At 38.9% G+C, this 25,849-nt stretch overlaps 1 protein-coding gene across 1 annotated transcript; it reads left to right on the top strand.

Annotated features, from left to right (window-relative positions):
* The first annotated feature begins 764 nt into the window (after nucleotides 1-764).
* LOC146442009 (kinesin-like protein KIF20A) lies at nucleotides 765-25,006 on the top strand. The gene is made up of 19 exons (XM_085052865.1): nucleotides 765-796; nucleotides 1,211-1,359; nucleotides 2,581-2,655; nucleotides 5,513-5,632; nucleotides 6,518-6,656; nucleotides 6,744-6,928; nucleotides 10,168-10,264; nucleotides 10,744-10,941; nucleotides 11,026-11,137; nucleotides 12,608-12,679; nucleotides 14,505-14,651; nucleotides 15,250-15,415; nucleotides 16,844-17,014; nucleotides 17,649-17,788; nucleotides 19,222-19,387; nucleotides 20,982-21,099; nucleotides 21,182-21,249; nucleotides 22,823-22,942; nucleotides 24,124-25,006. Exons 2-19 carry the CDS (start codon nucleotides 1,228-1,230, stop codon nucleotides 24,397-24,399), a joined length of 2,502 nt encoding a protein of 833 aa, XP_084908991.1. The 5' UTR covers nucleotides 765-796; nucleotides 1,211-1,227; the 3' UTR covers nucleotides 24,400-25,006.
* The last annotated feature ends 843 nt before the right edge of the window (nucleotides 25,007-25,849 follow it).

Raw genomic sequence — 25,849 nt, 5'->3', positions numbered from 1 at the left:
AACTTGCCCTTAAACACAAATGCAACATTACCTTTGCCCCTGGGTCCCGTACTGCGCAGGAGTACTGCTGCTTGCCTTACTGCGTGAACAGCCCGGCTCACACAGGAGGGCTTTGCATTTGTTACCGGGAAGTGGATCGTTTGCTTGCGGGAGGCGCTGGAGCTCGGGCTGTTCCTGCAGCAGAGCGGGGAGCTGGTCCGTCCCGTCCCGCGGCGGGGCTCATCCCGCCTTCCCGACCTGCCCGCTTCTGCCTTCCGCGTGGCCCGCACACTTGGCGATTTTATTTATTTTCTATTCCGCTCCCGACGAATAGCCGCGGGAGTGTCGGAACGGTTACGTAACGCCCGCACTGACTTTATATAACTCGCTCGGATGGAAACATTTAGGTACCACGTCTCCCCCGCCCCCTCCGGCGCGGCTCTCTGTCAGGCAGAAGAACACCCCTCCTCCTCTAGCCGCCGAGCTGCCGCTGTCCGTTCATACCAGTTCTTTACCGCCGTGCCTTATTACGGACGATAAACAAACGGTGCGTGTCGAGCACACGCCGCTCCGCTCCGCTCCGCGCCGCTCCCCGCGTTCCCTCTCTCCCTCACAGCAGCTGTCCCGCTGCCGTGCGCTGTGCGAGGGCGCCCCCTGCCGGGCGGAGCGAGCTCTGCCCGTGCCCCCCTTCCCCCTGCTCCCCCGCGCCCGACCAATCACCGCCCGCCTTCCCCCGCGCTCGGCCAATCAGCGCTCGCCTCTCCCCTCAAAGCGTCCCCCCTCACGGGCGGGGCTGGCGGTTGCCGCGCGCGCCAAGGTAGCGGCGCTGGCTGGGCTCTCCCGAGAAGGGGGAAGGGGAAGGGGAATGGGGAACAGGAATGGGGAACAGGAACAGGTTACAGCACGGCACGGTGGCCTCGGGAGCCGAGATGGTTCTTACCCGAGCGCCTCGCAGTGTGCAGCCTGCTGGGGAGGGGGCTGCAGGGTGCAGCCCTCAGGTGTATGAGAGCAGTGCTTAGCTGAGGCTGTTAGCGTGCTTTCCCTTGGGTGTTTCCTAGTGTAACCTGCCAGGTGTTTTTTTTTTAAAGCTCGAGCTCCCAAACTTCTCTAGATAACCCTCTCTTCTTCGGAAGTGCTTGTTTATATACGAGGCGGCCCCGGTTTTGTTTTGCTGCGTATGTATTTTTGCCTGTTCTCAGAAAACGATGGGATTTTCCTTTTTTCTTTAAAGTTCCTTTGCAGAGAACGATGGCTGATGAGGGGAAAAACTGTGTTTCCACAGAAGTGTGTGATGTGCTGGAATCAGTTTCTTTTCTAAATGTAGAGGGTAAACCTTCACCCTTGGAGTCAACAGTATTGCCTAATACGGAGGAACAGCAGGTGTGCATTGGTTTTACAAACTGTCTTCTGGTGATGGTTTTTTTTGGTTTTTTTGGTTTTTTTAAAAATTTTTTTAAAGGTTTTATTCTGAGAAATAGTGCTTTGGTAAGAACTTCTGTACTCATCTGCCCCTGAGAGACATTTGATTCTTCTTATTTCCTATTGCTTACACACAGGTCATAGCCACCACCAAATGCAGATAGATGGGCAATGCTATGTGATGTGATGTGCTAAGCTTTTGAGAAAAAAAGAGTAAAGGACTTCAGTAATTGCACTTTGAATGTAATGTGACTGTACTGTTCTTTTTAGTAAGCCAAAAATAAAGATACGGATCCTTGTTGAAAGCTTATTAGGTGTTTGGAAATAAAACTCTGTAATGCTCTGCTGTACTTGAGCAGAAGATAATATAGCCACCTATGCTTTTTCAGAGGGGTACATTTCCTGTGTAGCTTTTTCTCAGGTGACTTCATTTTTTCTGAGCAGTACTGGTCATGAGAGGGCTATGGACAATTCTAGTAAATCCACCTGCTGAATGAAATGTTGCCAAAGTAAGGAGTGAAGCTCCGTGAGAAGAAAGGAAGGAATGGTGGGACCCCTCTAAAATTCTCCCTGCTGTTATTGCTTTGCCTGGGTGGGGAAACTGTTGTATAGCAGTTAGGGGATAGAAAAAGCCACCTTAGCAACTGAGAATGGTTTCATGGTTGTTACTGTGAGGAAGATGAGGGTCTGGTGCCTGGATGGTGGTAAGCAATTGTCAATCAATGTTAATTGAACGTGCTCCATACAAAATGGAAGTGCAGTACCATGTAGCAGCTGCTAGAATAACACAGCTTGAATTCAGTACAGAAGGAGACCAGAAGGTGGAAGCAGTGCAGTTTGTGCCTATGATAGTGTGCACTTTTAAAATCAAAATACTGGCTTTGTCATGAAAGAATGCTAGGGATAGGGGAGTTGGGGGGGAGCACACAAAAAAAAGGGTTACTTAAGGACAGTAGGAGGTAAAGAAGCAAATGAAACCTTAGCGTCTGAACTTCACAAGGAAGAAAAAAGTGAGGCATTAATATGAAATAGGAAATACTGTATCAGATATGCATACTGATATGATTTTGGGCTGTTCTGTTTAAAACAAGAGGAGTTTTAATAATAATAACTGTGTTATAACAGTTACAACAGTTATAACAATAACTGTGTTTTTGTATTTTTCTTCTTTTAAATGAATAGGTATATGAGCCTTTGAAAGTCTTCTTGAGAGTGAGGCCCTTTTCTATAGCAGAGCTGGAAAGCCATGAATCCCAGGTTTGTTGTAGAATTAAGAAATCGGTTTTTCTTCTCCCTTGAGTAATGTGTAGTGTTGTAAGGCAGAACTTTCTTTTACATAAGCCATGTGCTGCCCCCACATAGAATTAGTGGGCACCTGGGTAGATACAAAGGGGTTTTTTTCCCTCCCCCACAATTTTGAATAATTTGTATGGTATAGACATGCACACCTGTAGCTCTGCAAAATTCCACTGGGTATGTTATTTAAAAATTGATTTCAAATTTGTATAGTGCTCAAGATACAAAGGCGTTCCATGGAAGAGATTATGCAATTCTAGGAGTAATTTGAGTATCTGACCCTTGAGTTTCTGTGAAATGCTTGATTAGTCTCCTAGCTCATCCTGGTGACTTGCTGCTCAGCCTGTCAAAATCTTCTGTAGTGTCTACACTGTCAGATTCAGGTGCTCCAGTGTTTTATACACACACATGTACAAACATGCAGAAGTGCTCCCCTTCCCCTCATTGTGATCACTGATGCAAAGAATTCCTTTACCTCTCTTTGGAGGACAATTCTCTATAGCATATTTCTTAGCCGTTGTCTTTGCAGGCTCTCTGATTGAATGGGTCGGGAACAAGAGCTCTAAGAAGGATTTAATATTAGTTTTTATTTGCTTCTTGCAAATTGCATTTTAAAAATGCATTATTGCTTTTGATCTACTAGAGTTGGAACCTTTGTATAATTTTCACTTGGATAACTTTTCCCCCCACTCAGCTTCCCTTCACCTTTGCTTGGGCAGCTCTCCTTAATAGTGTGTACAGCCACAGTGCTTTCAATTTGCTAAATTCCACAGTCTGAGCTGGCTAAAAGTGTGAATTGATTTGCAAAATCAAATTGTTTCATGAGTTGATTAGCACATTCCTCTTTGGAGTGAGACGTCTCTTAAAAGCAGGGAGAAAAAAAGTGAGCATTGAAGTTTGTACTATGTTTTTTTTAAGCTCTTGTTTCTATGTAGTTCATACTCAAATAGTTGAGCTTCTAACCTATTAGCTGCATAATCTGTTTTGCATGGGATTAAGGCTTCTATTTCAGCCTCCAAAACCAGAATGATTGAAAGCACATTTGTTCCAAACAAGTGGCACAAAAAAAAAAAAAAGGCAAAATAGAACCCAAGACTATATCTTGGAGTTGTAGGCTGTTGCTTAAACAGAGACAATCAACAGGTTAACTGATTGGTTGTTGCTTATAGAGATAATGATTTATGGAAGTAAAACTTAAGAGCTCTGGATAAAATTCTGTACTCCTGTAATGACTGCCAGTGATTCTCCAGAGTGACCTCTGGGAAACCAGGAAGTTTAATTTTTTGCATATCAGCAATGTATACAGTGCCAGAAATGATCCAGCTCCTTCCAGCTTACCTGCAGGGTTAACTGGGGGAGACAAGTGGAGTTACTTGTTACCAGCTGCCTTCCATCTCTGCAGATCTGACTTCTTTGGGCCTCTATTCATGAGCTTCTGAGGCTGGTGGTAGCTGATGGCACATGCTGCAAATACTGGATTATTCTGTAGCTCTCTAGGGTTTAGCACATCTGACCTGCATTCCTATTCCTGGTGGTGTGGGAGAAATGTTAAAGACTATGTGGGTTTAGAGCCTGGCACAATGAGCAAGTGATTAGTCTAAATTCAGACAGCAGCTTCTTAGAGCTTCTTAGCATCACAGAAGATGCTGAGTTGGAAGGGAGCTGCAAGGATCATCAAAGTCCAGCTCCTGGCTCTGCACAGGATAGCCCCAAGAGTCACACCATGTGCCTGAGAGCATTGTCCAAATACTCTTTGAACTCTGTCAGGCTTGGTGCTGTGACCATTTCCCTGGGGAGCCTCTTCCAGTGACCATCCACTATCTGAGTGAAAAACCTTTTTCTGATATCCAACCTAAACCTTCCCTGACAACTTCAGGCCATTCCCTCTGGTCCTTTCACTGGTCACCAGAGAAGAGGTTGGTGCCTGCCCCTTCTTGTTTCCTTGTGTGCAAGCTGTAGGCTGCTATGATGTCTGTATGAGTTAATTACTGGTATAGAGCTTCGGTATCAGTTAATAAACAGGCTTGTTAATTGAAGCACCTAGGAAGAACAGTAGTTCCTGTGTACATTCTACACATGGGTTATTAGTCTTAGCAGTTCTGGCCAGTCTCTGAACATAAATGTCAGATTTAGTTACAATCAATTCTTTCAGATGATTCATCAAGACATTAAGTTATACTGGGAGTTCAGTTTTCATCTTTGGTAGCCACTCTAGTGAAATAAATTTTCCTTTGACATTACATCCTACATTCATCTAGCTAGTGAATGTTAGGAAATTGTATTTCACCTTTACTTAAGACATAGCAATCAAATTACTTGAAGCTAATTTCTGTTTCTTTCATTACTGGTAACACCATTTATCAATTAAAGGATAATGCTTCAAACTTGTCTTACTTGTAAATGCTGCTTATAGTCTGTTTCACACTGAAAATGACTGATGTGGAAAACCAGTAGATTTCTATATAATTTTGTTTTCATAGTTATTTTGCAAGTCACAATCACAAAATACCAGGACTTAGAAAGTGTTTCCAAGAAAAAGTTGCTGGAAGGAATGCTAGAAAAAGTTTTTACATCTTAGAAAACCCCATAGGATTGTCTTAACTTTGTCAGATAGGTGAATATCTCTGTAGTTATATGCCTCGATATATGTAAGTTGTGAAAATCGGTAGCTTTGGTAAATAGGTGAAGATACTTGGCTTTTTTTTTTTTTTTTCTGGGGGGATGGGGGACAACAACTGTTTTTTGTTTTGTTCAGATAGCTTTCTTCCTGAATAATTTTGTATGGTTTTTTTTTGTTTCCCTTGTCTTGTTTTTTAAGGGTTGTATAATTATTGAAGATGCCCAGACAGTAATTCTTAATGCACCCAAAGAGTCTTCCGCAATGAAGAACAGTGAAAGAGGGGTTGGTCATGCTGTGCACAGCTTCACCTTTTCTCAGGTAGGCCAAATTGTTTCAAATTTTTAGCTTTGGTTTTTTGGTTTTTTTTTTTTACTGTAGTGAAAGCTGAAGTTTGTATTATGTCATGCAATGTGATTTTCCTTCTTTTAATTACATGTGGTAGTACTTGCCTTTAAAAAAAAAAGACTGCTTATTGATTACTGATAAGCTGTCAAGAGAGCTGAGTTACAGTGGAGGTGCCTGTTAGATGAGACAAGGAAGCTTCTTTGGCAGGCCTGTGGTTTTCTTTCATTTGATGCTGCAGAAACTTCTTGTAGGCACAAACTTACTTTGGTTCTGCTGTTCCTCTCATCTGGGAAGTGTTACAGGAAACTTTGTTTGTAGGAATTTATGTAAGCATGTATTTAGAACTTCCTTTTGAAAGAATAGCAGCTTAACTGCTTAAACCCTATAGACTGAAAGTAAATTTCTTAACTCAGTTTGCCTGTTGCAAGAAGTTTGTTCTTACAGTACCAAAAGATAAACAATTTCAGGAATTTAGACCATTGTAATGCTGATTTTCTGGTCAATTGTGGGTAACTGTTGCAGAGTGAGGAGGGAGTTTCACATCACCAGCAGAGCTCTTGAAAATATCCACTGTAACAGCATGTGCTCAATAGAATTCTGAGCAGTTTATTTCAGTAGTAGGAAAATATTCAAAAATGAGTGCAAGCCTGAGTGCCTCTCAGAATTAAGCAGGCATCCTGTGAGAACCCAACAAAAAACATTGAATCAGAAGGGGTTCAGGCAAGACAGGAAACTAAGCTGGTATCTCTTACCTACCTTGCTCTGAAAAATTAGTCTCTATTAATCAGTGCTTAATATTTTGGTTTATTAAACGTTTGTCACTCTTTTTTTTTTCTTTCTTTCTTCTCCTTATCCAAGGTCTTTGGACCAGAAACTACTCAGAGTGAATTTTTTGAAGGCTCAATGAAAGATATAGTAAGAGCATATGTTAATGGAGTGAATGGACTGGTGTTTACTTATGGGGTGACAAATGCAGGCAAGACATTCACTATCCAAGGTATGAAATATTTGCTTGTATATAAACCAAGTCACAGTCCAATGAGACGTTTCCATCACTTACACTTAATTTTTTAACATTTTTAAGGGACTTCAAAAGATCCTGGTATTTTACCTCGCTCACTTGGTGTGATTTTTAACCACATAAGAGGAAGACATTACCTGAAGATGAACTTCAAACCATATTTGAGCAACGATGTTAAGAAACTAGAAGATGAGCAAGTTAAGCAAGAAGAAACCTTAAAAGCTGCTATTCTTGCATCACTGAAAGAGGTCAGTGACCAAATGCTTCTTAAAGGTGCTCTGTAAGACAGGAATTTTTAAAGATCTTTATTTCACTATTAATTCTTTATATATGTGTGTACATATATATAGATTTATAGGTGAACCTTGGAATAAGACAATTGGCCCTTTTTGGAGCTCAGGGTAAACTGGAAGAACTTTCTGCAGCACACAGTTCAAGCCAAAAACCATTGCAAAACCAAATCTCAATTTCTAGAGAGAAGTCTCTTCTTTAGAGGAGCGATTTGGGCACTGTGGTGACAGTAGCCTTTGAAAATTCTGAGAGCTACAGGAACTATCTAAAACCTGGTTCTTGTTAAGTGGCTCTTCTGGTAGGTGAGGTTCCCAGGCTGGATCTTGTTGCAGTTATTCAAATGCTTGAAGTAGGTTGGGAGAGATGATGGCAATGCCTTAGCAAGGGCAGTGAGGAAGGCAAAGAGGGTCCCTTTTGGTGGAAGACAGTCTTAAGGCAGATTAACAAGTTTATAAGCTGTGATTTATGTGATATCGTGTAGAAACTTTCAGATTCAGCAAGTGAAGTGAGATGCCACAAAATGAATGTCCTAAAAGGATTCCTGTCTGCTTTAGAGGAGAGCATGTATCTAACTCTGGTCTCTGAAGACTGTAGGTAGAATAGAGAAGTCTTTACTGTGGCAGCCTCCTGTTCTTATTATCTAGTAAGAAACTGTTTTTCCAGAAAATGGGCATCCATGTGTTTGGGACTATTATATACTTCTAAGTCCAGTTGCAGCTGGTCATTGGATTCCTCTTGTTCAGAACATTTTTCGCCTGAACTGTGATGCTGTGCATTTAATCCCAGAATGCAGTAGGCTTAGCTGAATTCAAAGCAACTCTGAATGAATTCTGGGACATATAGAAATAATGATCAACTGGGTTTTCTTTTTTTCCATTGTCTTTAATACTAACATTGTTTCAGTGCTCCAGTTAACCCTGAAAAAGTATCCTTCTATGACTCAAATTCATATATAAAGTTCCACTCTAAATTCTGTTGCTTAATTTAAACTTTGCAAACCAAAACTTTTAGTCTGAGTCTGGTTAACTCTTGAGGAAATATCTCAGATGAAAAATCTGAAAGATTCTAAAGATTACATGTTTATTTTGAAGGTGTCTCTGAGTGTGTGTGTATGTGCAGGGGATGGAGGAGTCTTCAAGAAAAATTGAGACAGTTAGGAGGATTGTAGATAAATATCTTCAAGAAAAATTTTATGGAAGTTACAGTAAGCCTTGGAAAGAGGAACATGCAGGAGACCAAGGTTTGGAACAGGAGGTCAACATCTTGTTTTGAATATGACTCTTTACAAATATTTTCTTCTATCAAGTCATACTCTGACTTAGTAATAGCGTAGTTACTGAATGTTGCTGTAGATGATCTAGAAACTGATGCACTGCAATAAAAAGAAAGCAATGCTCTACCCTCAGGAAGGACAGGTAAAAATGCATCAGGAAACTACTACATGACAGGACCGTGTTTGTGTTACAATGCTTCCATAGAGACATGTCAATGATCCCCAGTTCTGAAACTGTGCTTCTTGATAGCTTGTGAATGAATAGCATCACTGTTTGGATGCTCTCTCCAGCTGTAATCTGAGAGCAGATATGATTTGGTGGGCCTGGCTTTAGTTTACATGGATTTCTGTAGGCTCATTTCCCAAGCTCAGTTTACATGTCAGACAGAAAGAGTTTGCTGTTCCTTTCATTCTCTCAGGTTTAACTGCTCTGAATTACTACAGTACTTGAAGTTCTACTGTTTATGTTCTGTGTGCAGTACTTCTGCATACAGAACAACTCTTTCTTAGCATGGTTCACACCCTCTCTTTCCTTCCTTTTCCTGGTTTTCTTCATAGGATTAAATACCATTCTTAACTGGATTAGAAGATGCTTTACTTGCCTTCTATTTCCACCTGACCTTGTATTTTCTATTAAATGTGTTCTGTTGTTGGCAAACAGTGTCAGTTCCTGTCCCCACTTTTTTTCAGGCAGTCATTTTTGTGCTCTTTTCTGTAGCTCTTCTGCTGATTTGAGGAACAGTATCACAACAGTTAATTCACTCAGTTTTCTCACAATACCTTTACAGAAACTTATCACATATGCAAGTAATGTGGTACTGGGTTTTCTAAATTCCACTGCATTTTGATATACATAGATGAGATACCATGTGTGTCAGTCCCATGCCCTGCTTTAGAGCTCTGCTTGGCACTTCACAAACAATGAATGGAACCCATATTGTGGTTAGACTTCTAACTACTCAAGAAACACAGTCATATAGATTGCCCTATCTTTGCGAAAAACACTTATGATTTTGTTGTAATTCTAGTCTATGCTATTTATCTTTAAAATGGAAGATCTCAAAGCATGGATTTGTGCTTCTCTTTGTAAGAATTCTGGTTTGCATATACCAAGTGGGTAACGCTGCCATCAGTAGTCAATCCATGATCAAGTTAGTGCAGCATTGGAATAGCTATAACACTCAGGTTTGCTTCTCTGTATCTGTTCCCTTCTACTGTACGATGATCCTCTCTCAGGAAAGAGAAATCAGAGTGAATGTCCTCATTTATGTGGGGCTATAAAATGTGGAGAGAGAGAGGTAGTATGTAAAGATGCCAGACTCTGGTGGGGGTTGCTACTTCATTACACTACTTTTTCCAGAGGTAATTTAAAGGCTGTGCTTTGGTGAATTTTGGCAGGTATAAAATAGTTTTGTTGATGTAAAGGGTTTCAGTGATTGTGTGTATTTAAAGAAACTATGTTATCTATTTTTAATGGCCTTTTCAATTGGTCTGAGTTAAAGCAACAGGGAGTGATGGTTTGTCATTACTTAAAAAATCCTACCACCTTGGCAGCTACTCCTGGAGGAAACTTTTTTTTGGTAACTGAAGTGCTGTTCAGATTTGTCCAGTAGCTCAGGAAGGCATCCTGGGCTTTTGCAGGCTGACAGAATCTTTTTTCTCCCATGACTGTGAAGTTAAGTCTCCTATGCTAGCAGCAGCTGGCCACCAAAACAGGTTGCTGGGAGCAATAATTCTTGTGACAGAGCATTTATTGGTTATAGTTCAGTGTTAAAAACATTTCACTTTGAGCCAGAGTAAGGGCTGTCTAACACAGTACTACTACAGTATTTAAATCTTAAGTACAGGAATTGCTATAATTTTTAACTTCTGCTTTTCTCATTGTCTGTTCATGTGGATTTAATGGTCTCTTCTTTTCTCAAGGAGACAGAGAGCATCTCAAATACTATAACAAATTTCTGTGATGTGAAGTTGGATTCTTCTCACTGTACTTCAGACAATCATCCTTCTAATTCTTTAGGTAAAGTGGAAAATTTTTGTGTGGGGAAAAATAATAGGAATTTAGAAATGTAAGTGGGTAACTATCAGTGGATGAAAAAGATCCCTATACTATCCTGCAATGTAAATATGTATAGGTTTTGACCAAATTTTTGTCTCTTTTCTCTTGGGGAAAAGCAACTATGTAAAATTATTTTGGTAGTTCCCCCTCTTTTGGTGGGGAGGGGGAGACTTAGTTCTTCAAATATAAACTGGTGGAAATTTATGGTAAAGTGCGGCCATCAGCTTAGAGCTTGGGCATATTCTGGTAACAGATGACTGCTGAGAAGCTTGAACATTCTTGTGTAAAGCTAGTTATTAATGTGTATCTAATTGTACAACACAGATGTATCCAAGCCTCCTCCTTTTAGCAAGTTCTATGGGTCTTTTTGGAGTCTATATACTCAATTAAAATCTATCTATGAATTGTTTGATCTTTGAACTCTTTCTGTTTTGGGTTAGCAGAGAAGAACTTTGTTCCCCTTGACAGTCATAGGACTGATACACACCAAAGAACACAAGCATCTGTATGGATTTCCTTTTGTGAAATTTATAATGAATATGTTTATGACTTATTAAGTGTATTACCTACATCAAAAACTCAAAGGCGCAGAGTTTTGAGAATTTGTGAGGATCAAGGAGGAACTTCTTATATTAAAGGTAATAATACTGCTTTATGACCTAGGCAGTTTCACAGAATTTCTCTGATGATCAGAAATGTATGTAAAATGTCTCTTTATGCAGATCTAAAGTGGATTAACGTTCAGAGCACTGAAGAAGCCTGCAGGCTACTAAAAATAGGAAACAAGAACCGAAGCTTTGCTTGTACTAGAATGAATGAGCAATCAAGTAGAAGGTTTGTTCCTCTAATTATAAGCATACTCTGACCCTTTTAAGGGGAAGGAGAGGGGGAAGGGAGAGGACTTTGGAATATGTGTGAAAAGAACCCCTCTTCAATAATTGTTTAATACTTTCTTTGATTATTCTGGGTTTTTTATGAAACTCTTGCTGAAGGTAAACTAGGAGAGACTCTATAACTATAGTAGCTGGACTTGGGTTGCTATTCATGTCTTTGGACAACCAAAATGATCAAATCACATTCATTTTTGAATGCCAACAGGGCTATATATCTTGGCAAATGCTAGTGGTGCTGAGTGAGAATGGCTGTGTGAGGATGTTGAAGGAAAAGCTGGCTAATTTTTCATTGCTTGGCAGTATAATTCTTGGAAACCTTGAGCCTGTCACTAGGGGGGATATAGGAAGGAGAAAGTCACATGGTATCTTGCAGTGCTGCTAGATTTTCTCAATGCTTTTAGATTGCTGTGTTCAAGCGGAGTTTACTTGGTATCTTAAGAACTAAACTTCTGGCTTTTACTCGTCTCTGGACAAGGATCAGAGAGAATCTGGCCTTTGGTGGAGTGGGAGGAAATAGAGAAGGGGTATAATTTCAATTGAAAATGCCTCCTTTCTTGATTTCAATGACCTCTTAACAATTTGTCCTATAAGTGTGGAAGAGCCATGTTGTATTTTTAGCTAATACAATCATAGTGTTACTAAGCCTGCTTTTTTCTCTAAAAAGCAAGAGTTACTTTGTTCTGTATCAGCTAAAGACAGCTGCTGTTAAATTTCATGCTTTTCTGACAGAGTTTTATGCCTAGAATGCCCACTGCTTTAGGCATATACTAGAGAAGTTTGTGTGCTGTGCTTCCTGATGTATCAGATGAACGGGGTGCTTCTGGTTCTGTGACTTTTCTCTTTGGTTTCAGACAGCATATCCACTGCCTTTGTAGCTTGTTGTCTAAACCAGAGTTACTGGATTTTCAAGAGTTATAAATTCAGCCTTTCTGGAAAACAGTTATTTCAAAACTGAACAAATAACTATGCATATTGAAGCAGGCAAAATTACAGGAGAGTAAAACTTGAACTTATTCCCTTTTCCCCACCATTTATTTCTAAGTTGATTCTTCAGATTTACTGTGTTCAGATACTGCCTAAAGTTTCTGTATGAAGTGGCTACCTGAGTACTCATCTTTTGACCAGTAGACTTTAGTGAATTGGCTCAGTTTTTTCTCCAAGACAGTTTGTAGGCTTCAAGTGATATTTTTCCTCTTCCTGTATGGAAAGAAATAGAAAGTCACAAAATAGTTTTTATTGCTGCTCTTTGGTACTGAATGAACATGTTGCAAAAGTAACTAATGTATTAAGGTAACTAGTGAATTAATTCTTGTTCAGCACTGAGCTTTCTGTAGCAGACAAATTTTACTTTGCTTCAGTGTCTGCTTAATTTTCATAACCTGTTATTAAAAAGCACTTCTTTCCATTTCAGTCACAGCATATTTTCCATCAGGCTACTGAAGCTAACTGATGAGCATCAGCCACGTGTTCTTGGAGTATCAGAGTAAGTGAATGCTTCATGTGATTACCAGAATATAAATATTTTGGAAAAGTTGATAAGGTGTAAGCACACTAAACTGGTGAACTTCCTAATGACAAATTCTCTGAGAATTGAAAAAGAAATCAGAACTCCACTGAGCACAAATATCCTGGTAAGCAGGATTCAAGTGTCTGGCTGACAGAAGCTGATCTCTACAGCTGGGATGCAGCAGTTGGTGCTGAAGGTGCAAGCTATGCCATTGTATCTCTCTACTCTGGGACTACACTAGACTTCATGGGTTGAATGTTTGTGACACCACATTTGGTGTGCTCCTAGAATGCAAATTAAGGTCTGTCATCCCAAAAGGATGCTGGTGACATGCTCTGAAACTGCTTCATGGTCCAATGTGCCGTAAGAGGGAATAATCAAATGATTTGCTTAAAAACTGTCCTCCGTTAATATAAAATGCTAATGTGGGTGCACCCTGTGACAGAAGTGTTGAGTCCTTACACATGTGTCTCTGTCCTTTTATGATTTAGAGGAAGCAGCCTAATCTTCTGGCCTGAAGCCATTTAGATAGCTTTTTTGGGGTGTTGTGCCTTTTTTCTTCTGATGAATTGTCCATTTAACTTGATACAGAAAAATGAAGATAGCCTGTAACAGAATGTTGTAGTTCAGTCCTAGCTCCTACTGATTTCTCTCTTGTCTCTTGTCTCTGCTGAGAGGTGGTAATAAATATACCTCACTGTGAGAACACCTTTTAGTGTCAGATGTTACAGTGATAAATACTTTTTAGAAAAGATAACTTGAGAAAATGAGTGCATCTGTATTTTTTTGCTGTTCCCTGTCATAGTGTATCTCTCTGGCAAAGCTTGCAGCAGCTGTTAGGTGAATGACAGAGTTTTTATGTTGCTTAAGGAAGAAAAAACTTTTCATCTTGTGCTGAAAAGGATGAAGAACATAAGGCTTTCACACACTTGAAATATGTGCCTTAGTAATTTGTATAGGACTTAACTTCAGCTGTGTGAAAGGTTATGGCCTTACAAAGATATTATTCTATTTAAATAAATTTGTGTGAGTAATGATTTGGTCACATAAATTGTCCCACTTCGAGAGCTTCCTATATTTCAACAGCTTTCATAATATCAAGTAAAATGTATTAAATTCCTCATTTATCCAGGGTAATTTTCTGATTGTAACCTATTGTGTCATAAGGGGCAATTCAGTGGTCTGACTGTAGTAACACATAATTACTACAGCCAAGCAAAGAGCTCTGAGGTGAGCTGGGAAGGACTTCAGGCCTTTTCTTGGCAATAGTGAACAAATGGTTCTGTATGCAAAACAGTGCAGTGAAGTCCACTGCTATCCTGCAATCCTCTCAGCACTGGAATTGTTGAAGGTGACTGTCAAAGCACTGCTGCACTGTAGTCTTGTCATGCAGAACTTTTGTCAGAAATTTACCTCACCTTGTATGGAAGTACTTACTTTAGGATTGCAACAAAATTTGGATTCCTGAACTGAACTCTTTGTGTAAGAATGCCCACAAAGTTTTAGATGAATGCTACAAGTAGACTGCTTTCAAAGTGCTGAGTAGACTATCTTAAGAGCAGTAGTCTTGTTCAAGGATCTTTATATGCAATGGGAAGATAGGTTAGTGCTGTTATGCTGGGTAGTGCCTTCTGAACAAAAGCTCAACATTGATGTACAGCTTGTTCTGTGATCTGGGCAGGCTGAAACAAATCACTCATTTGCGCTTCAGACACACTAAGTAAAAAGATGTTATGTTCTATTTTCATACTGTTTAGAAACACGTTCATGTGTGTGTGTTCTGGATAATTCATTTGTGCAGGCTGTCTTTCTGTGACTTGGCTGGATCAGAGAGGTGTAATAAAACACACGTCTTTGGAGACAGACTAAAAGAAGCAGGAAATATTAATAATTCGCTTCACATCCTTGGAAAGTGCATTGCAGCATTGAAGCAGAATCAAAATCCAAAGTAAGTGACAAGTTATTTACAGCATGCCAAGCTTTAGGTTGAAATCTTAAGTATCCCTCTGTGTTTCTGCAAGCAGTTTGCACAGAGAAAAATGGAAATCTGTAAAACCATGTAAGCCTTCTTTATTACAGATGTCACTGGAATACCTGCAAAGAACATTTTCTCCACAAATGTTGGGGAGAACAAAAAAAGACAATTTGCAGCAAACTACCAAAATTCTTTTAGTGTATGTGTATGAACAATACACTTTGTGTACAGAGCTCCCATTTTGTCTTCCCTTCCACCTGCAAATTACACAGGTAGATTCATCAGGCAGCTGATAGATGACCTGTACTTAGCTTTTGGCTTGTTCCACTATCTGCTTTGAAGCACTAGGGAACTGTGATACAGATACTATACTACTTTGTCATAGTTCAGTTTGTTGGAGAGCTTGAGAGATCCAGGAAAGACCTTGCTCTTGTGAAACAACTTAGGCGTAAAAACAAGCATCTTACTTGATCTCTTTCCTGAAAGTGAGAACAGAGGATTAAGGTAAGCTACAGTAGCCTACAATTTCACAGTTTTTTTGTTTCACAATTTATTTTTTTTTCTCCCTGAGGATGAAGCCAAGCTATATTCCATTCAGAGAGAGCAAATTGACTCGTCTGTTTCAGCCTTTTTTTTGTGGGAAAGGAAAAGCTTGTATGATTGTAAACATCAATCAGCATGCTTCCACATATGATGAAACACTGCATGTAATGAAATTTTCAGCTCTAGCCAGACAGGTAAGAGTATATCTGCTTGCTCTGTTATTCTGCTTTTTTTTTTTTTTTTTTGTTACTACTAATTTGTGAAATGATCAGGTTATATGGATTTGAGTGTGATTTGGATTCTTAATGCATCATATTAATTCTTCTGCATATGGCCTCTCTCTAAAAGGCTTCTTGTGGTCTTGCCCATCTTCAAACCTATTTGTGGTAAGAAGTTAAGACAACTGCAGGTGCCTGGCTGTTCAGTTCTACACCATTGGTGTTCTGTGTAAAAAATAGGGCACTTTCAGATATAACTGATATATACCATATGTCTGAGCAAATGCAGGATTTCAATTCAAGCTTTTGATGAATTACTTAACCTGTGTGCAGTTAAACATCTGTTGCATAAGATGAGTTATTCACAGCTTCCTGGACAGTTGGTGGTAGTAAAAGGAGTATCATCTTACTTTGTAGTCTAAATGAGATCTTTTGCAACTGCATTGCTCCTATTTGGCTAAATGCAAGTAATTAATAATAAAACAAATAATAATAAAATAATAATAAATAATAATAATAAAAGAGCTTGGCAAGCTCTTCCTCCAGCTCCTTCAATACCCCGGGGTGGATCCCATCCAGCCCTATGGACTTGTGTGTGTCTCAGTGCTGTAGCAGGTCAATGACCATTTCCTCCTGGATTATGGGGGCTTCATTCTGCTCCCTGTCTCAATCTCCCATTAAATTCAGGACTTGTGGTTGATGTTTGGCCCTAACCTCATTCAGGTTCCCTGAAGCTGCTTCTTGCAGGAAGTGGCATGCTGGGCTATGCAATGTTTCATGGCAGAAAAAAAGTAACTTTAGTCTGGAACCATGGATTAGTTCTGACACGTTAACAAGTCTGTAACAGCATGTCTAATATGATCTCAGAGAAGATGATTTTTCTAATTCTCTTCAGCTGCAACTTTCCTCATAAGTGTCTACTGTGGTAACAAACGTCTCTGATATGTTGCCCTATGGCATAGTTACTTAAAATCTTTATGTAAATAGTATGAATTGATGAATCCTGGTCATGGTATTTCAGGAAGGAGCAAGTATTTTAGGGATTTTATGCTTTTCATTAACTTTGCAGGAAACTACACCAAAACCCTTATATTTTAGGTGAAGAGAAACCACCTTTCTAGACAAGGATGCTAATTTTGCTAGCAGATATTTCCATTTTCACTCTTCCTAGAATACTGTAATCTTATGTAAGAATTCTGTAGTATTTTACAGAACTGAAGTCTTATATTAGTATAAGAATTATATTGATAGATTTTTTTTTCTGCTAAGAGACATGTAAGCTTTTGTTAATGTTCATGTAATCATGAAATACTGAGTAAATACAACGCATTCATGCCACTTCTTCCTGGTATTCTGACATCTGCAATATTGACAGCATTGATAAATCAACTCTGGATTTTCCAGGTTATCCAGACAATACTGCCCAAAAATTTTGGTTATTTTCCACCAAAGCTGGTTGGAGGTGATGGCAAAGCTATCATGCACTTTGATGCTAACACATCTGTAGATGACTTTCCTGACAGTACTGAAACCTCTGCAGAAGAGGAAGTGGACATCACCATTCTGAGTCATGAGGTAAATACATGTCTACTTAGAACTGTACCCAAGAAAGCAATTGGTATTAGTTGTAATATTATAATCTTTTAGCATAAGAGATTTGCTGGAAGCTGCATCAAATGGGAAGTTGAAGTTTCTGTTTGGTGTCTGACTGACTAGACTTAAAGTGGTTTAGTTCAGTGTAGTTGTGGAAGGATGCCCTGTGGCTTTCTAGTTAGGTCAAATGCTAAATTTGGAATTCATCTGATTGCTCAACAAGAAGAGTGAGGAAGCAGCATATATCTGTAAAATAACATAATTTAGTTTCTTTTTTTGGAAACAGCAGTAATGAGTTAAGATGCAGCATTTTAAAAACAAAGCTATACAATCTAATAGCAATAAACTGTAAAAATCAAGTAGGCTTTATGTTATGCTGTAAAAATTAGTATTTAAATGCCAAAACAGTAGTAAACTTTTTGATTGCAGAAACCATCAAGATGGACATAGGGTGTATTTGCAATAGAATTTCATGTTTGAAAATATTTAACCTTTGGTGCACACCCCTGAAAAAAACAACCCTCTATGGATGGCTGCCTATATGAATATTTTGTTTTACATGCATGTCAATATGTGTTTCTGTCTTGTTTTTTGAACTGAAATATGTTAAATTCAGGACCTCTTGAAAACTGCAGAGAGCTTAAAGGAGAAGTTAGTTGCAGAAAGGCAAAGTAAGCTCCTTCTGGAGGTGAAGATACGTAGAGAGATGGCAGAAGCAATGTTTCAACAGCTGTTGGAAACAGAGGAAGCCTGGAGGCAAGTTATATTGCAGTCATTTTTGAGACCGAAAGGATTCCACATGTGTAAATGCATGCATACCTACTCATGTTATTTAGAGAAGTTAGGGCTGGACAGTTTCAAAACCTCTGAAGGAAAGGGAAGAAAGAACATTCAACTTGTACAGCTCAGCTTCTTCCCATTTACAATGAAAAAGTAATGCTGCTTTGTGTTGAACTTTCCTCTGTTTAATTTGAAATTACTGGAGCTTTTTCTGTCTTGTTATTACTATTTAGCAGATGTGGGAAATTGTTGCAGGTACCCCACTGAGACTTATGACTCTTGCAAAACCTACATTCTGTCATGATAATATGCATGCATGTGCTGAAGGTAGTTTGAATCATATCTCTTTTGAGCTCCTCTGCATGACTGATGAACCATTGTTAGTTTAGTATCTTATAAATTGCTGTGGCTGCCTGCACGGATGTTACAAATTTGGGAATTTTTTTTTTTAAAGTATGTCCAGACTCTTCCAGCTGAGCTTACTTCCTCTTAATTCTCACTTCTTTAAATCAGTTTCCTGCTGTTTGAATCATTAACAAAAGTTAATGCCAAGTTGCCAGCTGAGCATACTGTGGTTTAACACCTGCACTGATTTAAAATTGTTTGGTTGCCTTTGGTCAAACACATGAAATAGCATTGATGCTTTTTCTCTGTTGAGGTGATGTTCTGCATCACTCATGGAGCATGTTTATAAATTGTGACGGGAGTAATGTGTAATGTATGGAAATAATAGATGGAGAGGGACTTTTCACAAGAGTATGTCGTGACAGGACAAGGGGGAGTGGATTCAAACAAAGTAGGTTTAGACTGTATGTTAGGAAAACATTCTTTACTGGGAGTATAGTGAGGCACTGGAACAGGTTGCCCAGAGAAGTTGTGGATGCCCCATCCCTGGAAGTGTTTAAGGTTGGATGGGGCTCTGAGAAACTTGGTCTAGTGAAAAGTGTCCCTGCCCAGGACAGGGAGGTTAGAATTAGATGATCTTTAAGGTTCCTCCCAACCCAGGCCATTCTATGATTCTATGAAAATGAATTTGGCATTTAACTTAAATGGAAAAGAAACACAAAGTGAAAGATGCCCCCAGGAAATATGCTTCAAATGGAACAGCTAAATGGGTGTAGTCAATTCTCTTGCTATAAGTTAGAGTTTTTGTTTGACAGAAAAATGTGTTCTTATATAGCATTTATTTTGGTATATGCCAAAGTTATCTTTGGGATATACCAAAGATATATATCCCCAAAATCTGTGGGATCACTGAGATTAAAATGAGAAAAGAATTTCTTGGAAGTTTCTTAACTTCCCTATTTATGATCAGATGAATAACTTTAATATTGACAGTTGAATACATGTAGTCAAATGTAATAGCTGCAATGTAAATATGTCATGTAAAATTAACATGTTCTCCTCAGCAATCGCTTGGAAGATATGAAAGACAGTTACGAAGAAAAACTGGAGAGCAAATTTGAAATGTATAAGGAGGCCATTAAGAAACATGCATATATGTGTGCAATGGAACAAATTGAAGACCATTATGTTCCCATAGAAGAATTTCTAGCTGAACAAGAGAAAGTTGAGGTATGACTTGACTGCCACTAAAAATGTGTTCTAGCCTCTTAACTGTAAATTTTGCTTTTCCTTAACAGAGTCACTCTTGGATTTTGAATGTAACACAAAACAAGGAAAATAACTAGCAGTTCAGCGTTGATGTTCTGGTGTTCAGTGCTAACCATAAGCATACAGATGTCTTTTGTCTGACACTACCTGCAGTGCATACCTAAACCTCATGATCTTTAAGGGCACAGTTCAATTAAATCCAAGTAATCTTTTTAGTGCAATGATTGGAACACTCAGAGGAATGATGTATACAGGAGTCTGGCCTTCTGGTGATCTTTGGGTTCATAGGATGTAGAGTAAAATGCTAATCTGAAAGGGTGATGGGGAATTTGTTACAGGATAGCTATTTTAATTACAGCTGGTCTCTGGTCTGGAGGTGGTGGGAGGATTGTGGGATAAGAAACTGATGAAAATCAAACTTTATGCTGGAGAGAACTGAATCTCCCTAATGTACTTAAACATAGAGCTACTCAGAGTTGGCATTATTAAGTTGCTGCTCCTTCTGCAACTCAGCAAGGTTAGTTATGAGCAACTCAGTCTTCTAACCTCTGCATAGATGGTTAAATGCATCCAGGCAACAGATGAGACCTGTGGGTCTTGTTTTCAGAAGGTCTGTAATGGAAGAAGATCAAAACTGTGGCGTTGACCAGAGGAGCTTTCTCACTGCACTCCTTTATCCTGGAATTGATAAGACATCACACTCCATGGATAGGCAGATTCCTTTCAAGACATGAGGGAAGTGGGTTTCTCTTGTAGATTGTGGTATATAAATGTTTCTGCTTTTACGGATCTCCATTCAGGTGCTGACAAGCAACACTGTAGTATGTAATGGCCTCTGTTTTTCCAGCTCCTTCACACTTGTCTCTTTTTCTCACTTAGACTCTGTTTTTATGTTTGGTTAAATCCTAGCTATATACCAGGTTGGGCTGGAGGAAAAGTTTTAATAGTGCGCTTTGTATTTATAGCTGCCTCTTATACTGGCCAAGAGGCTGCATAAGGGAAGATACAAAGAGCAAGATGCTTTTGGTAGCAAGTCAGATAAGAAACTAATGAAATACCTGAGATGTAAAGGTGTTAGTTGACAAAGGAGAGCACAGCATGGATCTGAGTGGGCAGAGAATCAGAATCAGGTGAATGACTTTTCTTGGTGGTGCCACTTGTTTGATTTTTCACTCTGACATACCACACCAGCACTCTGACAGATACTGAAGAAGAGTTTGAGATTAAAATGTAGCTCTATGAAGTATGTTCTTCCTTATTTAGCAAGCTAACTGGCAATAGTGTTTAGCACAGACACACTAAAGTTTCCTGTCTGCCATATGCTTACTTTTAATACGGTTTGGAAATCCTCAGACTGGAAGAGTTGACTCCAGTGTAATGAAATTTCCTCCTAGAAGCTCTTGTGACCTGAGTGTTAGCCTTACTGTAATTTCCTAACCATAAGCTGTGAAATAATTTAAAATTGCATGTGCAGTGTAATTGAAGGATGTGCAGTAATTCATCAGATCAAGCAGAAATGCAGACACATTCTACCATGTGCCCTTATTTTTTTCAGGCTAGAGACAGGAAAATACTGCAATTGGAAAGGCAACTTGATGAACAGTCAGGGAGGCTGTTGGCTCTGGGAAGCCTGAACCTGGATATTCCAACTACTGAAAATAACATGGAACAAGGTAGGAATGTAACCTGGGTATTCAAAGTTCAATTTACTTCTGGTAATGTGCACAAACAAGCAAACTTTTCTTTTGCCTCTAGATCTTATGGACAGGACAATGAAGAGAGCCAATGAAGGATTGCAGAAACAGTGTGAAGAGAAAGAAGAGGTAGCTCTTGCTTAGTATTTAACAAATCTGGGAATAATGGTTGTAAACTGCCACGGTTCAATGCTTAAAGATCTGCACTGTAGGCAAAAGCATGAAGGCTCCTGCAAATGGGCATCACACTTATAAAAAAAGCCCTTTCTCAGTTTTGGATGACTTTTGCCAGAGACTGTCTCTGTTCTGGCTTTATTCTAGTCTGTGAAGCCATCTGATGCTGCAATGAGTCATGGTGAATGTGGTGTGAATTGGAAGCAAGGAAGTATGTTTAGCCTTATGTTGGAAATCATTGTAAATATTGCTGCCATGGCCTCAGTACATTCCTCCCTGAAATGCTGCTGACTCCTGCACAGGGGAACAGTTAGAGAATCTGGAAATAGTTTAGATCTAAAATCAAAGTAGGGCCTTCAAACTGTCCTTTCTGGAAGTGCTGAACTCCACTATCACCTTAAACTTCAGTAAAGGTGAATGTCTCTGTTCTTCAAACAAGATCCCTGTGTTCTGATTAGCATATGGAGGTGGGAATTATGAGCTTCAGGCTGTGTTATGGAAAACATTAATTTTTAAGTAAGCAATTTTATTCTATACCTTGAGTGATCTTCTTGTAAGACTGCAGTTAGTTTCCCATGTTTAAAAAGGATGGGGAGAAGGGAAGAGACAAGTCTTGCTTCTTTCTCTAATATCAAATAAGAGTCAGGATTGGAGAAATAGTTCCAGCTGTTTCTGACAAACCATATAAATGGCAAGTGAACTTAAATCCCTTTCTATTGAGAAAGAATACTCCAAAAATAACTTTTTCCTTACCAAGTTTAATGTCTCGTTATGGCCCTGGCATTTGTTTTCCACTCATGTTCTTGAGGGCTTTGCATAATTTTCGTAATTTTCAGATTTTGGTCAAAGTTTTTTATGCTTGTTATAGGTATATAGTTATTGATTGTTTTGTGTGACTAGAAAGTGTTAGAATGATGAGATTGATGCCTGGCAACAACTGAAGTGAGAATGATTTAAACCAGTTGGTTCCATCAGTACCTTTCTGCTGCTTTGCCTCAAATATCAGTGCATGTGTGATTAATTACTCATCACTTTTTTCTTCCCATTCAGCCATTAAACATGGGCAATGGGTGTGAGGTTTTTTTAGCAACATTTTAGAAGTAAATTAATGATGACAATTTTCCTGCTTCAGAGTTTCTTTTGCCTCTTGGGGCTTAATCCATTAATATTCCCATCAGAAAGGTGAGGTCTTCTGTGGTAACTGTGCTCCAATTCTTTATATGAATAGTGTTAATGAGACAAAATTGTTCTTTTAACTACTCTTATTGAAATGGAGCAGGCTGTTCCAGATGTAGCTTAGTGTGTGCTGCTGTTCTTTGATTGACAGCTCTGTAAATCATAGTAGCTTCAAAACAACAGCCTTTGAAGGCTCCAGCTGTATTTTATCACCTGAAATGATGAGCTGGGACATAGGAGGTTGAGAGAAGCAGACTTTGTTTTGATCTTGCAGTTTGCACTGTTCTAGTCACAAACAAAATTGATGTAAAACATGCTGTTTTGAACTTGTGTGTATGGGCTTTATTTTCAGCTTATAAAATCTCTGAAGCTTAAAATACAGAAACTAAATGAAACCCTTCTAGAAGCTAATGAAGGCTACAGAAAAATGGCAGAAGAAAACAGTCAACTGAAGCACACAGTCACGCTCAAGGTTTGTCAATGATTTAAAAGCAACTTTAATATGGCTTGTATCTATAATTCCACTGGATGTTTTTGCATCTTTATACATATAAAATCACTGTTTAAATTAGCAATTCGTTTTGATGTTCGCATTTTTTGTGTCTAACTTCTGGAATTATGAGCTCAGAGCCCTTGTGTTTCAGTCCTTGACTTTGAATCTTGTAAGACAAAACTCATTTTTCAACTTAAGTGATAGGCTCTGTCAATAGGGTAACTGTGCTGACAAAGCCTGCTAATCTAAAAATGTCATGAATTATTGCCAAGCAATGAAAATAATACTTAGAATTCATCATGAGGCATGTTGCTGAGGCAAGCAAGGTGTCAGTACACAAATGTTACTGCAACAAGGCCTAAGGATCCACAGCTTTAAAGCTGTACTGACAGTCCTGCCAGAGGTGGCCAAACTGGATGAGAGATATGGGCAGGTAAACTGTTTAAAACAGAAATAGACATTTTTCCTTCAAAAGCAGGGACTTTAGCCTAAAGTTTACAGTATCTGACCTCATATCAACTAGATTCCTAAAAAAAGAATGAAACTTTTGATATTTTGAATGTATGCCTCACTTGTAATCTGCCAATGAAGTAAGGCAATTACAATGACTGCTAGTGATGTCTTTGAACATTACATTCTGCATACTTTTTAGTTTAAATCTGAGACTGAAAATTATTTGACTTGAACTTCTTAATTGTAAATTACCTTCCTATCCATTCTTAATAGGAAGGTGACTGTTAAGCACAGAGATTAGAGAACACATTTAACACTCCGTATTTTGCCCACTCAAAGCATTTATCCATTCCTGGTTAGCTGACTTAGGAGTTTTGATTTGAGCAGTTTTGCTTTCAGAAACTGCAAGACAGGAAAGCCACATTTATTTGGTTCCTAGAAAAACATCAATTCTTTGCATAGTGTGGCTAAGAATTTTACCATCAGCTTCTTAGTCAGACATGGTCTCTAACTAGATTTTATGGCCCTGTAGTTTGCTGGGGTTTTAATTGCTGTTGTGTAATTTAAGAGGAAATGGGTACTGAATAGCCATATGACATAGTAATAACAAGGGTGTTTACAGGTATAGTAAAATCTGAATTAGAAAATGAACTATGTGAGATAGACTATGCAGTGTTCACATACTTAACACTGCCTTATCCTCATAGGATCAAGAAATGATTAGTCTTCAGAATTGGGCTAAACGTGTTCTTGAGCTTGAAGAAACAGTGTCTTCGCTGCAAAAAGAGCTCGAAGAACGGAAAAAGCATTTCCTTGCAGGGGAGGCAAAGCAGCAGAAACCCAGGAGAGGTTTGCTGGCTAACCTGAAATCCACAGTAGCATCCACTGCTAGTACACCTCTAAGTAAAGGCTGGGGCAAGTATGAGGAAGCTTCATCCTACTCAAGAAAACAAGCACTGTTGCCTCATAAAACAAAAGAATAATATTTGATAAATCAAAGTGTGCAATTACTGGGCTTCTTTATCAGTCTTAAACTATTGTTAGCTCTTTCTTAATCTAAGATGCCATCTTCACTGTCATGTTAACTGACAGAAAAATGTTTAATACATAACTTTTTATATTGACTCTGGGTTGAATGTAGAGCTGTAAAAGTTCAGATCTAACTATGTGCTTTTACTGTTGATATAGAGATGTGATTTGAGGAATATATATATTTTAATTCTTGAATAACTGCTTATCATGGTGTGGTTCGTGCAAAGTGGGATATCCCTCATCTGCTGTTCATTATGTTTTTAAATTATTTCATTGCTGATTCCTAGAAATCAGATGGCTTGTAAGCTTAATCCCAAGTAGCTAAAATAGCAAGGTTCTTCAGTTAATATTCTGGCTTTGACCTGGAGACTCCCTTCTTGGGACCAAACTAAGCAAACTGCTAAAGAAGGCAATAAAATGAAATCTTATCTGGCTCCTTGCTATTTTTTCAGCTAACTGGGCTTTGTAAAGAAATTTGTTTTAATATAATTTGAATTTCTATTAGGAATATGCACTAAACTTTGAAAACTCTATTTAATAAAAATTTCCATTGCTAAATTCAGCTCTGATTCTTCATTTTATAAATCAGTGAAACCAAGATAAGGAAAGATTATAAAATTAGAGGCCAAATAATGATAGTGATGGATAAAGGATGATCTTGAGTTGAACACATCATATCCTTGATTATATTACTTAGCCTTATCTAGTAGCTTAAGGATGGAAGACTGGAGCATGATAAAATTTGAAATAGTTTTCTTAGAGCCCTTTCAGTCAGTGAAGGTAAAGGGGTTTTTAACTACTGTGAAGGTATCATGCCTGTAATTGCTGGAGGCTCACTGTGGAATCTGTAAGTAAATTGCATTGATGAGTCCCTGCAATGGTATTTCTCATAGTGGAAGGGAACCAAGTTCAAAGCAAGAACCTCAGCCTCCCTGGGGAGACAGCAGGTGGTGCAGCCTTCCTGTGTGACACAGAGGACAGCCCTTCACTGCTGTGACTCCCCTTGCCAGGTCATTAAGAGTTTTGGGTTGGTTCTGTGATCAGTAATCACTCTGACATCTATTTAACAAGGTTGTAGAGGTTGTACTTCAGCCACTGCTCTTCTCATGTTTTGAACTGTTTCTGTAAAATACAGGGTTATCTGGCTTTAGTAGTTCTGAAAGCTTATAATCCCTGCAAGGTAGAATTTCTAAAATATTTTTCTACTCCCACATAAATTATTCCAGCTATTAAAGAGTATTTTGTTGTAGTTATGGGACACTGAGTGTTGATCCTTTGAATAAGAAAGCTGGTTTGTACAAATTGCTTTAGGAAAAGGAATTCAAACAGAAGTTAAAAAAATCATCAGAACAGGCTAATACTGGAAAATTTCCATCATACCATTTCAAACTAGTTCGTGCT

This window comes from Lichenostomus cassidix, chromosome 2 (assembly GCF_008360975.1).
Source record: "Lichenostomus cassidix isolate B80296 chromosome 2, HeHo_3.0, whole genome shotgun sequence".
NCBI classification, from domain to species: domain Eukaryota; kingdom Metazoa; phylum Chordata; class Aves; order Passeriformes; family Meliphagidae; genus Lichenostomus; species Lichenostomus cassidix.
Note: the sequence above shows the minus strand (reverse complement) of the source record. Positions and strands in the feature narration are given on the sequence as shown.